At 39.5% G+C, this 14,474-nt stretch overlaps 1 protein-coding gene across 5 annotated transcripts in view; it reads right to left on the bottom strand.

The window, feature by feature from the left end:
* far1 (fatty acyl CoA reductase 1) overlaps positions 1-14,474 on the bottom strand; it is a 69,584-nt gene that overhangs the window by 45,177 nt on the left and 9,933 nt on the right. For 3 of the 5 annotated variants that reach the window (XM_054776124.1, XM_054776125.1, XM_054776128.1), the window contains exons 2-3: positions 6,703-6,812; positions 1,392-1,508 (exon numbers count right to left, since the gene is read on the bottom strand). In XM_054776124.1, the coding sequence (XP_054632099.1) occupies positions 1,392-1,508; positions 6,703-6,774 (189 nt within the window). In that variant the 5' untranslated portion in view covers positions 6,775-6,812. Of the gene's footprint in view, positions 1-1,391; positions 1,509-6,164; positions 6,654-6,702; positions 6,813-7,156; positions 7,286-14,474 lie in introns of those variants that run through there. The other 2 variants (XM_054776126.1, XM_054776127.1) reach the window with 2 other exon arrangements.

Here is a 14,474-nt window from a genome sequence, read left to right as displayed (position 1 = left end):
AAGATTTTGGCTTTTATAGCCTGTGGTCTTAAACTTTTGATCAGCTGATAAACAGCCTATTTCAGTTTAATTGTTGTTTTCCATAAATTACTTTTTCAAAATGTTTTTTGTCTCACTCCCCTTTCTTGTTTTTGCATATTGTAGCTCTACTTAAAACCTCATTAAGATCCAAATGTGCAAAATGCAAATTCTAGCAATGGTCTAGTCCTAAGATTGGTCCTAAGATTTGGATCAGGAGTGTATATGTAGGATGATTACTTATTTATCAGCGCTCATGTCCAACTTTATCCAAATATGACCATGCAAAATACACATTTTTGACCTGGATGCAGTATAAAATTCATTAACCAATTAACTCATTCAACTAAAGCCATTTTTCAAAATTCAACCCCTTCAGTAGCGGCCATTTGAGACCATTTTGACTTATATTTCAAGGCACACAGAATATTGTGCTCTATGGTTATATAAACATGGAACCTTCCAAAAGAAAGATAAGATTCTCAACTTTCATCAGAAATTTTTTTTTGCTGTTTTCCGTTCCTTAGTAAAATCAGCAGTAGCACATAGGTAGGTTTCAGGAAAATATCACTACACAACTAAAAAAGGAAGAAAACCAGCTTTTTGTGAAAAGATGCATGGCTGTCACTTTGACACAAATATTTTTCTGCTTTTGTGACAGCCCAAATAGCTAAACAACTATACCAACATAGAAAAGGGGGTTGTTTTACATCAAAATAACAATTTATTTACAATTTTCACATTGTGTGTGTGCACGTGCATGTGCATGCGTTAAAATGTCCCTACAAAGCGTCACCTTCTGCACGCTACACTCCTTTATGCTCTCTCACTTCCTCCTTGCGGTCATGCGTGTTTTTGCATGCAAATGATCCATACTGAACTCTTATCAAATGCACTTTCGCCACCCCATGGCTCTTTTTATTGCTTAAAACGCCTCGAAAAGTGACTCCTTTTAGTCTGCAGTTGCGTCATCACCTCTTTTTGCCTCTCGCGTAAACCCCCCCCCCAAAAAAGACCTTTTGGGATTGATTGGCCGTTCGGGTGTATAAATACATCTTTGGTATTGAATGATTTAATTATGACTAATATTCCAAGTGAATTAAGATAAAAAGGTTTTTGTTTTTTAAGTGTCCAGGAGTAGTGGGTACTACATGGCTTCATGTGCAATGTCTGAAGGGGTACGCCACCCTCAAAAGTTTGGGAACCACTGCACTAGACAACACCCTTAACACCAGTAATAGCTACAAAATGTGATAGTAGTACTCTACCAACACCCTCCTGTTTCCCCTCCATTGTGCCTGTAAGGTGTCTTCAGAAGGTGAGTGGTTTTTCGGACCAAAGTAAGCCATGGTGCATCTCTCTGCACCTCTTACCTTGCTACTGATCATTTCAGTAACACGGGCCTGGGAGTCCTGGCCAGCTTTGGACCTGACCATCACATAGACAGCATTAACTCCTGGGCATGACCTCAGCAGCTTCTCCAGCAGCACCTTTAGTCGTCACAAAGGAAAGGGTAGAACGTGACTTTCAGATGCTGCGTAGTAATATGGATAATATTCACTCTGAGTGAGGTCTAAGGGACAGTTGTATGGCATCCCCATCAAGTGTAGTCCACTGCTGATGGGGATGTCATACAACTTCATCTATCCCTTTAAACGACAAATGTGAGATGACTCACTGGTTGTATTTCATTCATGCTCACACAGCAGTAGTCATGTAACCGCCCCACTTAGCTGTGAAGTGAAATACATCATAGCTGTTGTTACTCACTGAGGCCCAATGGTTTCCTACGACTCGTTTGTGTTGATGTTCGGAGTTCGGAGTGTCCGTGAACGCACCTTGCGGTGAAGTGATGGAAAATGAGGATGTGTTGCTCCGAGGGTGGACGGAGAGACGTGTTTGTGAGTTGGAGATACATGCACTCCTGATCAGAACGTTAAGACCAGTTGACTCACTGTTGGATCTTACGGAGTTTCTAAGTAGAGATTCAAAATGCAAAAAGAAGAAATGGGACAGTTTATTGCAAACTAGACTTAAAGTGAAATAGGCTGTTCATCAGCTGATAAATGTTTAAGACAGGGGTGTCCAAAGTGTGGCCCACAGCACAGTCTAAAAATGTGTTTTAACGAGGAAAATTAAAAAAAGCAGCAAAAATGGGACAATCTATCAAAAGTAAATAATATTAAGAAAAGAGTTGTAGCAAGGGGGAAAAAAAGCCATAATTTCACAAGACAATATCATTTTAGTAGATAAAATATCATTTTAGTCGCATGAAGTTGAATTAAATCTTTTTTTTTTAAAACAATGAATAAAGTTGTCATTTTTGGAAACTTGGGTTTCTTGGGAAAATCTATAACTTTCAAATAAAGTCAACATATACAAGAAAGTTGAAATATTTGGAAAATTATAAAAAAAATAAAAAATAAATAAACAGCAGAAATTTTGCCAGAGTAAAGTCAAAATATTAAGCAATTTTACAAGAATAAAGTTGCAAAATAAGGAAAAATGTCATTTTAGTAACGATGTTGAAATAAAGAAAAAATACATTATTGTTTTAAAAGACATGAAGTCATAATTACAAGGACAAAATTTACAAGAGGAAAGCTGATGAACAAAAGTTACAATCTGACAAGACTAAACTTATTATTATGGAAAAAAACATCATTTTTAGTAGCATTTCACCCAGTTTTTTCTTGAGCTACATATAGCTTCTTAGCATATCAATATGTGTTGGTTTACAACATCCTTTCATTTTTAAGTATGTGGCCCTCGCTGGAAAATGTTTGGACACCCCTGGTTTAAGACCAAAGCTTAAAAAAACCTTAAATAGAAATAAAATGTTGCAGGAGATGCACACTTTTTGTTCATGAGGTGAAAAGTGGGTTTGGGCATGCTTGATGCCAATGTTTCCAGGAGGCTAGTGGGAATGTTGCTCCAGGTGTTGAAGATGGCTTCACGGAGGGCATCCCCAGTCTAGAACTGATGTCCATTTTTGTAAATCCATCCCTAAATGTTCTCCATTGGATTTAGATGAGGGGAACACGCAGGATGGTCCAAAAAAGTGAGTTTATTCCTCTTTGTGAAGTGCAGCGTTGTCCTGTTGAAAAAGCCAGTCATTACCACACACACGAGGACCTTCAGTCATGAGGGATGCCCCCTGCAACATCTCCACATAGCCGGCTGCCGTTTGACACCCCTGCACATTCTTCACAATCTGAAGCTCCATTGTTCCATTGAAGGATCATGATGGTGGAAAACATCTCAGGTGGGATCTCCTTGTCATGCCAGTCACGTTGGAAGCCATCAGCCATCAAGGGACAAGAAAACTTTCTTCCACCTTTCAATGTCCCATCATTTGGACCGAGGATGATCCCGTGTCTTGACTGTGTCCTGCAATTTTTCAACTGGTCTTAAAATTTTGATCAGGAGTGTCAGTACTCATTGTAGTACGACTAATAGTACGAGGTAGATCTTTGGGACTTTGGGTCATTTTACAAGTAGCTCGCAGGCTGAAAAAGTGTGAGCACCCCAGGCGTACACCATCTCGGCTGTCGTACGATATGGCCTGCCTAACAAACTGTTGCTGGTGCGCTTGTTTGGTTATTCAGCCATCTTGTATGAAGCTTAAGTTGTTTCTTTACCACCAAATTACACTGAATTTGTGTAACTGATTTTGCTGCATGTCAATTTTGTCAACTGAACTTTTTTTTGTCCAAATTATGCTAAAATGTAATTGAAAAAAAAATTAATCGTAAATTACACATTTATTTTTTTTAGAAGAAAAAAAATGTATATAGTTATAGGTAAAAAATATTATAAAATATAGGTACAAATAATCCAAAATAATGTAATCAAATTGCAAGTCAAGTTTATTAAACATTTAATTTAAATTAAAAAAAAAAATCTTAAATTAAATAAACACAAGGCGTGTGTTTAAAATTTCAGTTTGTTAAAATACGATGTTTTAAAATTCAGTGTATTCAGTTCATAAAAATTCAGTGTAAAAAAAAAAAAAAATCAGTGCAAATAATTTTGATATTTCGAAACTCACACAGATGGTTCCGGTTTGTGTCAGACTTTTGTCACGTGACTATGCACTTCATACCCGATTGGACGACACGACCAATTGATTCAGTCTTATTTCCCGTAAGTGTGCGTGTGAATTTTGAAACATCAGATTAATTTGCGCTGAATTCTAAAACACTGCATTGAATTTTAAAATGTAGTTTAATGAACTACAGTTCAAAACACAAATTTTTACTCCATAACATTTTCAGCATAAAAATCCTGTAAAACAAACAAACAAAAAAATCTGTTTAAAAAATTAAACTCCAAACATTCTGTTCAATAAACTAAGTGTCGAAAAAAGCTTTGGTAATAAAAAAAACTAATTAACCTTCATGGTCTCGGCTCACACGCCAAAGATGCTCAGTTGGCATTTTCACTCACTCACATTCAAACTCAAATGAGAAAGTTTCATGTTTCATGCTCTCAACAGGAAACCGGAACGGGAAGCCATTTAAAAACCAAAAAAAATAATCCATTTTTTTTCTGCCTCAAGGAATCGCTTGCGTCACCAACGCGCTTACGTCACCCACGCAGAGGACGAACGGCGCGAAAAGACTGAAGAGGCGAGAGAATGCGACAAGGCAACGAAAGGAACAAAGGAAAACAGAGAATAAAGTTGTAATTTTTTCACCAAATTAAATGTAAAAAAACAGACAGAAAATGTGGCTAAACAGCAAGTTGAACACCGCAACGGGTATCCGTTGTTACGCGGCACTTGCATACCACAACAGCACATCTTACGTTGCGTTGTCTCCTCCCGAATGGAGCGTAAGATCCGCGACAGTCAAATTAACATAGCACAAATGAGTGAGAATAAGGTTAATGTCCCTTACTAACATCACTTTAGCCGTGTGGAGGGCTAGCGTTCTCTTCATTACGGCTAATGTCCAGTGTGTGACCACTTATTTCCATGGTAACGAGAGCTCATACAGAGTTTATTTCAGCTGCAAAAACACTGTGATGGAAAGTAAAAACATATTAGCTCACCAATCAGTATCTGCTCATTTATAGCAGACGATACTGTGTAATGGAACAAGGAAGTGTGTGTCTCACTCACTTAGTTGGGAGTAATGTGTTACACTCCAGAAGGTGTCTTCATTTTACTTGGAACACTGCAAAAATTCATTATCTCATAAAGAATAATTGTCTTATTTCTAGTCAGCCTAAGTTCAGGATTTGTAAATGCACAGCCATCAAGAAAATGTACTATGTCAGTTTGTCTTTTTTCCATGAAATAGTTATAGTCCGGGATAGATAAATTCATCTATCATGCACCATCATGTAGTAAAATACACTTTGTTCCGCTGCACAATGTCAGTTAAAGGGTCAAGATTTTTCAACTTCGCTCCAATATACGTTGTTCCTTGTTTTGAAAGCAAACATTAAATTAGTAAATATTGTATTTTTGTATGTCTCAAAAGGCCATTTTGCTCGGAGCTCGTCAGAAGGGGCGTTTTCCCAAGTGACGTCGGTGAAGGAGCAGGATTGTAAACAAATGCTAGCTAGTCGACTTGTTTCGGTATATTTTTCATCAAAATCCTCGTCGTGCCCAAACGTCGCGTTTCCGCTTGCTATTCATGAGTGAGTTTGTTTTCTTTTTCAAAAGACCAAGGTTGCCGAGGAAAGTACTTTAAGCTGACACATGCTGTGAGTTGCCCTGCTTGCAGCTGTAAACGCTAGGTGGACCACACAGGACAGCGGGGACGGAGCTACGCGCCGTGGACGAGAGCGGTACATTGTAAGCTAACACATGCTGTGAGCAGCCCCGGGTGGAGTCTTGGATGTCTGGGGAACGAAGCAAGTGCTAATTTCGGTGTACGTGATATGGACCACCGCTTCGCATTCATTTCACTGAAGACTGCTATGGTGAACCACCTTTACAGGTACAGTATAAAACACATTTTCGATGCTAGGAAGCTACCAACAGGACTCAAGAAGGAGAAAGTTGCCACAGAACACAGTAAGTCAACAGTCGAACACAATAAAAAAAAGGCTCCAAAGAGCCCTTTACGCTCATTAAAAAGCCGATTTAAAACAATAATTGAAGGATAAGCACCTCCAAGGTAATTTACACTTACCATTTTGTGTTTCACCTCCATGTCTTTGTGACTTCAGCATCAGACATAGTCCCATCATCGGTGGTTTGCAGTAAATACGGCTTAATTCCATGTTCTGCAGGTTCTCTATTTCATCTCCAGATGTTTCCTCCTCCTCCTCGAAAAATAACGCCACATCGCTCAAATCTTTTGCGATAATCACCGTAAACATCTTCGATCGCATCCATTCTCTCATGTTTGTTTACTTGTGATGTTCAACTGTGCTGACGTCACTTGGGAAACGCCCCCTTCTGACAAGCGGAGACCAAAATGGCGGTTTGAGAACGTTCGCTTTCAAAACACCGAACAATGTAGAACATAATTACAAACAATATATAAAACGCTTGACTATCTAAAAAAAAAAAAAATCAACCAATTGGTCCTTCGTTATTTTGTGAGCTGTTTTATTTTGTTGACTAAAATGTTCGATAGCTGCAGCCGTAGCTGCATGTGACCTGAAATAGCATACTGCTTGTCAAATTAAAAGATACCAATAACACATTGCTTTACTCTGCTGTACCTTTCCCATGAAGCCAGTTGCACCAGTCATCAGCACATTTTTGCCAGCATAGTATTCACGTATGTTCATCATGTCTGCTTGCGTCGCTCAACTCCTCACCACCAGGCGTCCTGTACAAAAAATGTTGAGTGTTTAAAATTCTGCTTAACTCATTCAATGCCAGCCATTTTTCAAAGGGAGAAAAACAAAATTGTTTTCAAACTAATAGTGGTCAATATGTGCGTAAATAATAATCTGTATATGTATCTACTGTATAAAGCACATGCAGGATACACATTGATACAATATATTACTTGACGTTATTTCCAAGTTCATTTTTAAGGTGTGGCAGTTTTTATTTTGTCGTGGCGGGTCGCCACAAAGTACAAAGCGTGGCTCAAAGGGGTTGTTGATTAGCCGACAAAAGCTGCTATCTTCAACGATGGAAAAGCCATCATTTTCATGATGAAATCACCTTTTTCTGGAGCCCTTGGGTCGTCTCTGGCTAACTTTTTTTGCACTTTTCAAACACCGTGACGATACGAACAAGCCCCAGGGCTCCAGGTGCCGTCGCGATGCTGGCTTTTCAAGTGGCTGATGAGGGTTGATGTTTGGTCAAAAGTCCCACACCATCGACGCCATTTTGTTTGTTTGCTAGTGAGCTCAGGGGCAGTTAAGACAGAAAAGGAGCGCTTGATTTGCTCACGCTAACCCACCCGTGGCAGAGTACAGATAATCTTGCCTCATTGGTCATCTGAGCTATTTTTTTAACGTTATTGAATTTATCAGTATGAAGTCATAATTCTTCTTCTTGGGCCAATAATTATCATGCACCCTTAATATTTGGACAAACAACTTGTTAGCATTAACATACAGACTGTAGATGCACAAACATTGTGTTTGCATTGAACTGTCATTATGCCAGTCAAGCATGATGGTGCTAGCTGCCAAAATCCACTTTTACCTTGTTTGCTCTACAAATACACATGGTGCTTTCTGGTAATGTGCTACAAATACACATGGTGCTTTCTGGTAATGTGCTACAAATACACATGGTGCTTTCTGGTAATGTGCTACAAATACACATGGTGCTTTCTGGTAATGTGCTACAAATACACACGGTGCTTTCTGGTAATGTGCTACAAATACGCATGGTGCTTTCTGGTAATGTGCTACAAATACACATTACAAATACACATGGTGCTTTCTTGTAATGTGCTACAAATACACATGGTGCTTTCTGGTAATGTGCTACAAATATGCATGGTGCTATCTGGTAATATGCTACAAATACACATGGTGCTTTCTGGTAATGTGCTACAAATACACATGGTGCTTTCTGGTAATGTGCTACAAATACGCATGGTGCTTTCTGGTAATGTGCTACAAATACACATGGTGCTTTCTGGTAATGTGCTACAAATACGCATGGTGATTTCTGGTAATGTGCTACAAATACACATGGTGCTTTCTGGTAATGTGCTACAAATACCACAAATACACACGGTGCTTTCTGGTAATGTGCTACAAATACCACAAATATGCATGGTGCTTTCTGGCTATGTGCTACAAATACGCATGGTGCTTTCTGGTAATGTGCTACAAATACGCATGGTGCTTTCTGGTAATGTGCTACAAATACACATGGTGCTTTCTGGTAATGTGCTACAAATACACACGGTGCTTTCTGGTAATGTGCTACAAATACGCATGGTGCTTTCTGGTAATGTGCTACAAATACACATTACAAATACACATGGTGCTTTCTTGTAATGTGCTACAAATACACATGGTGCTTTCTGGTAATGTGCTACAAATACACATGGTGCTTTCTGGTAATGTGCTACAAATACGCATGGTGATTTCTGGTAATGTGCTACAAATACACATGGTGCTTTCTGGTAATGTGCTACAAATACCACAAATACACACGGTGCTTTCTGGTAATGTGCTACAAATACACATGGTGCTTTCTGGTAATGTGCTACAAATACGCATGGTGATTTCTGGTAATGTGCTACAAATACACATGGTGCTTTCTGGTAATGTGCTACAAATACCACAAATACACACGGTGCTTTCTGGTAATGTGCTACAAATACCACAAATATGCATGGTGCTTTCTGGCTATGTGCTACAAATACGCATGGTGCTTTCTGGTAATGTGCTACAAATACGCATGGTGCTTTCTGGTAATGTGCTACAAATACACATGGTGCTTTCTGGTAATGTGCTACAAATACACATGGTGCTTTCTGGTAATGTGCTACAAATACACATGGTGCTTTCTGGTAATGTGCTACAAATACACACGGTGCTTTCTGGTAATGTGCTACAAATACGCATGGTGCTTTCTGGTAATGTGCTGCAAATACACATTACAAATACACATGGTGCTTTCTTGTAATGTGCTACAAATACACATGGTGCTTTCTGGTAATGTGCTACAAATATGCATGGTGCTATCTGGTAATATGCTACAAATACACATGGTGCTTTCTGGTAATGTGCTACAAATACACATGGTGCTTTCTGGTAATGTGCTACAAATACGCATGGTGCTTTCTGGTAATGTGCTACAAATACACATGGTGCTTTCTGGTAATGTGCTACAAATACACATGGTGCTTTCTGGTAATGTGCTACAAATACACACGGTGCTTTCTGGTAATGTGCTACAAATACCACAAATACACACAGTGCTTTCTGGTAATGTGCTACAAATACACATTACAAATACACATGGTGCTTTCTTGTAATGTGCTACAAATACCACAAATATGCATGGTGCTTTCTGGCTATGTGCTACAAATACGCATGGTGCTTTCTGGTAATGTGCTACAAATACGCATGATGCTTTCTGGTAATGTGCTACAAATATGCATGGTGCTATCTGGTAATATGCTACAAATACACATGGTGCTTTCTGGTAATGTGCTACAAATACGCATGGTGATTTCTGGTAATGTGCTACAAATACACATGGTGCTTTCTGGTAATGTGCTACAAATACCACAAATACACACGGTGCTTTCTGGTAATGTGCTACAAATACCACAAATATGCATGGTGCTTTCTGGCTATGTGCTACAAATACGCATGGTGCTTTCTGGTAATGTGCTACAAATATGCATGGTGCTTTCTGGTAATGTGCTACAAATACACATGGTGCTTTCTGGTAATGTGCTACAAATACGCATGGTGATTTCTGGTAATGTGCTACAAATACACATGGTGCTTTCTGGTAATGTGCTACAAATACGCATGGTGATTTCTGGTAATGTGCTACAAATACACATGGTGCTTTCTGGTAATGTGCTACAAATACCACAAATACACACGGTGCTTTCTGGTAATGTGCTACAAATACCACAAATATGCATGGTGCTTTCTGGCTATGTGCTACAAATACGCATGGTGCTTTCTGGTAATGTGCTACAAATACGCATGGTGATTTTTGGTAATGTGCTACAAATACACATGGTGCTTTCTGGTAATGTGCTACAAATACGCATGGTGATTTCTGGTAATGTGCTACAAATACACATGGTGCTTTCTGGTAATGTGCTACAAATACCACAAATACACACGGTGCTTTCTGGTAATGTGCTACAAATACCACAACTATGCATGGTGCTTTCTGGCTATGTGCTACAAATACGCATGGTGCTTTCTGGTAATGTGCTACAAATATGCATGGTGCTTTCTGGTAATGTGCTACAAATACACATGGTGCTTTCTGGTAATGTGCTACAAATACACATGGTGCTTTCTGGTAATGTGCTACAAATATGCATGGTGCTTTCTGGTAATGTGCTACAAATACACATGGTGCTTTCTGGTAATGTGCTACCAATACGCATGGTGCTTTCTGGTAATGTGCTACCAATACGCATGGTGCTTTCTGGGAATGTGCTACAAATACACACGGTGCTTTCTGGTAATGTGCTACAAATACCACAAATACACACGGTGCTTTCTGGTAATGTGCTACAAATACCACAACTATGCATGGTGCTTTCTGGCTATGTGCTACAAATACGCATGGTGCTTTCTGGTAATGTGCTACAAATATGCATGGTGCTTTCTGGTAATGTGCTACAAATACACATGGTGCTTTCTGCTAATGTGCTACAAATACACATGGTGCTTTCTGGTAATGTCCTACAAATACGCATGGTGATTTCTGGTAATGTGCTACAAATACACATGGTGCTTTCTGGTAATGTGCTACAAATACCACAAATACACACGGTGCTTTCTGGTAATGTGCTACAAATACCACAAATATGCATGGTGCTTTCTGGCTATGTGCTACAAATACGCATGGTGCTTTCTGGTAATGTGCTACAAATATGCATGGTGCTTTCTGGTAATGTGCTACAAATACATATGGTGCTTTCTGGTAATGTGCTACAAATACACATGGTGCTTTCTGGTAATGTGCTACAAATACGCATGGTGATTTCTGGTAATGTGCTACAAATACACATGGTGCTTTCTGGTAATGTGCTACAAATACCACAAATACACACGGTGCTTTCTGGTAATGTGCTACAAATACCACAACTATGCATGGTGCTTTCTGGCTATGTGCTACAAATACGCATGGTGCTTTCTGGTAATGTGCTACAAATATGCATGGTGCTTTCTGGTAATGTGCTACAAATACACATGGTGCTTTCTGGTAATGTGCTACAAATACACATGGTGATTTCTGGTAATGTGCTACAAATATGCATGGTGCTTTCTGGTAATGTGCTACAAATACACATGGTGCTTTCTGGTAATGTGCTACCAATACGCATGGTGCTTTCTGGTAATGTGCTACCAATACGCATGGTGCTTTCTGGGAATGTGCTACAAATACACACGGTGCTTTCTGGTAATGTGCTACAAATACACATGGTGCTTTCTGGTAATGTGCTACAAATACGCATGGTGCTTTCTAGTAATGTGCTACCAATATGCATGGTGCTTTCTGGTAATGTGCTACAAATACGCATGGTGCTTTCTGGTAATGTGCTACAAATACGCATGGTGCTTTCTGGTAATGTGTTACAAATACACATGGTGCTTTCTGTTAATATGCTACAAATACGCATGGTGCTTTCTGTTAATGTGCTACAAATACGCATGGTGCTTTCTGGTAATGTGCTACAAATACACATGGTGCTTTCTGGTAATGTGCTGCAGCATGTAGTACTGTTATAGAATGCCAGCTCCATGTGTCGGTGCAAACATTGCACCACGTTGTCTTGTCTTTTTGTGTTTGAAATTATCCCAAACTTGTGACAGCTTCTGTTGTTTCCTGTGGGCCCTTTTTTTCAGTTTGACCCCTCGTCGCTGTTTTTCTTTGAGCTATCTCTTTCCATCTCCAGTGCCACAGACAGTCAGACAAGGCAGGACTGTTAACATCGCACATAACTTCCAGGTCGCTACGTTATCATTGTTGGCGATTTGCCACCCAGACGTTTTGCGTGGTGTTAAACATTTGTAATGTCCGACTGTTTTGTGTCTGCATGAACGCGAGTAATGTGGATGATGTTTGCTGCCAACACTAAAAGCACAGACATTATTGTTTTTATTGTTTGTGGAGCTGGATGCTGTGGCCTGGTTTGTATCATGTCATGTACTTGTTAGTCATCACAGAAATGTTAATCCCACCCAGTGGGGACAGAGAGAGTTGCTGCTATAGTAACTCACTAATGGCAAGTCATGTTTGCTGTCAACTGCAAATACTCACTGGAGCTTTTGTTGCTTGTGTTCCTTCAATGCTAAAATACAAAATGTTCATCCCTTGCATTACTGATGTGGTCAGGTTTTGTCTGTAAAGGGGAACTTAAAGCTATCTTCCCCTATTTTCAGAGCTTTATAGTTTGTTGCAATTACCACATATTTCTGCATAGTTTATTTTTTTGAATAAGGGATAAGCCATAAGGATTATGTTCTTCTCTTGCAAGGGGTGAGCTGGATGTACACTGCAGGCCCATTCTGATTTTAAAAAATGTTTTCATGTACAAGTGATCCATATCCCATAATCGCTGTGTTTACTGAACACAGGAAACAACCCGCATGCACTAGCCTCAATAAATTTCCTTACCTGACGCTCTGTTTGATTTTGTATATCCAGTGAGGTTAAGACATGGCAAGACGATCAGCAGCACTAAAAGTTACAACAATGAATACATCTACTTTGATGTTTTCAGTGTGGATTTAAAGATACACCACCCCTAGTTACAGCATAGAAAACCTTTTTATGGCCTTCTAAATACTTAACATTATTAGAGTCCTCTAAACATGAAATAACACCCCGATAATCACCTTTACACCCTTTAACCCAATATAGTAGACATAAGAGAAAATAAGACATTTAAGACATTGAAAACCTGTTTACTATCTTCAAAATACACTTTAACATTATTAGAGCCCTATTACCCAATCCTATTACCCAAAATACTGTAGTAGACAGAAGAGTAAATAAGATATATAAGACATAGAAAATCTGTTTACCTTCAAAATACAGTCAAACCTGTCTATAGCGGCCACTAGAGGGAGTCTGCAAAAGTGGCCGCTATAGACAGGTGGCCTCTATAGACAGGTTGGCGTCCAGTTTAAATGTTGACCAGTAGAGGAAAAAAAAGAAAAAAAAGGGAAAATAATAATAATAATAATAATGTTGCCCAGTAGAGGGCACTGCGGACTGCGGATAAAAGTTGTACAGCACTACTAGGCTTGTTATTATCATGGTTCATGGTTTTAATTCATCCTGAACATGCATATGAGTCAAACAGTCGCACATCACATAGTACAATTCACAATTTTGCATGTCCAAAAAGGAGTAGGAAGAAGCAAAGCTTATTTAATCCTACCCCTCATCAGTTTCACATCAGTTGCAATACATTTATTCACCTCTTGTTCTTCCAAGTGTACTTTGTAGGTCTACATGACAATGTAGTGCAATCATAGCCAAGGTTTTTACTTACTAAAAGGAAGCTAGAGGCTTAATAATAACTGATAGAATATATCCACCACCCACAGAACAAAGCTGTGCTAGTAATGTCTTACGCTTGTTTTTCATATTTTACTTTTTATACGGCAGAGTGTCATTACAGCTTTAGTTCATCAGGAAGTGACGGGAAGTGACGGTGGGCGTCCCGAGCAGGAGAGCTAGGCTCAGTGCTAGCTGTGAGTTTGGAGAGAGTTGGGAAGTGTGTTTATGTTGGCGTGGATGTAAAGTCCTGCAGTGTTCTCCGCTGTTAATAAAGCCATTAAAGTGCATCGGCGACGTGAGTCTCTCCTTCCCCACAACAAGCGGCATTACAGTATTGACCAGGGCACACCAGGAAATAAACGGTGTCATTTCTTACAGGCATTGGCTGGACAGCTATGTAGTGAGGCTTGTTTAACCTTTGCCTTGTGGGCAAGCAGGAAGGAGAGACGATGCTGAGAGATGTGTGTGTGTTCTGAGCTGCTGTCTGGTGGCCGCGTTCAATAAATAAAGTTGGCAGAAGCAACAGGAGAAGTTTCCTTCTTTGCTTCGGAGCTGAATAACACTGACAAGTTAACAGACTAGTAGCGAACGGAAAAGAAGACATTCTAAAATACTTCAATTAAGTACAACCCAACTCAGTTTTGCTCCCGCTGCCGCATGCATGCTAGCGTATGTTTTTTTTTATTGTAGCGTCGCTGGGAGCACGTCCTGTTCCCAGCATACTTTGCGGTAATGTTTTGGTGCAAATGCTCTTAAAGTTACATGTTTGACCAGGAAATAGCAAGCTCCAAAGAAGACG

This window comes from Dunckerocampus dactyliophorus, chromosome 5 (assembly GCF_027744805.1).
Source record: "Dunckerocampus dactyliophorus isolate RoL2022-P2 chromosome 5, RoL_Ddac_1.1, whole genome shotgun sequence".
Taxonomy (NCBI): domain Eukaryota; kingdom Metazoa; phylum Chordata; class Actinopteri; order Syngnathiformes; family Syngnathidae; genus Dunckerocampus; species Dunckerocampus dactyliophorus.
This window is presented reverse-complemented; position numbering and strand designations above follow the sequence as displayed.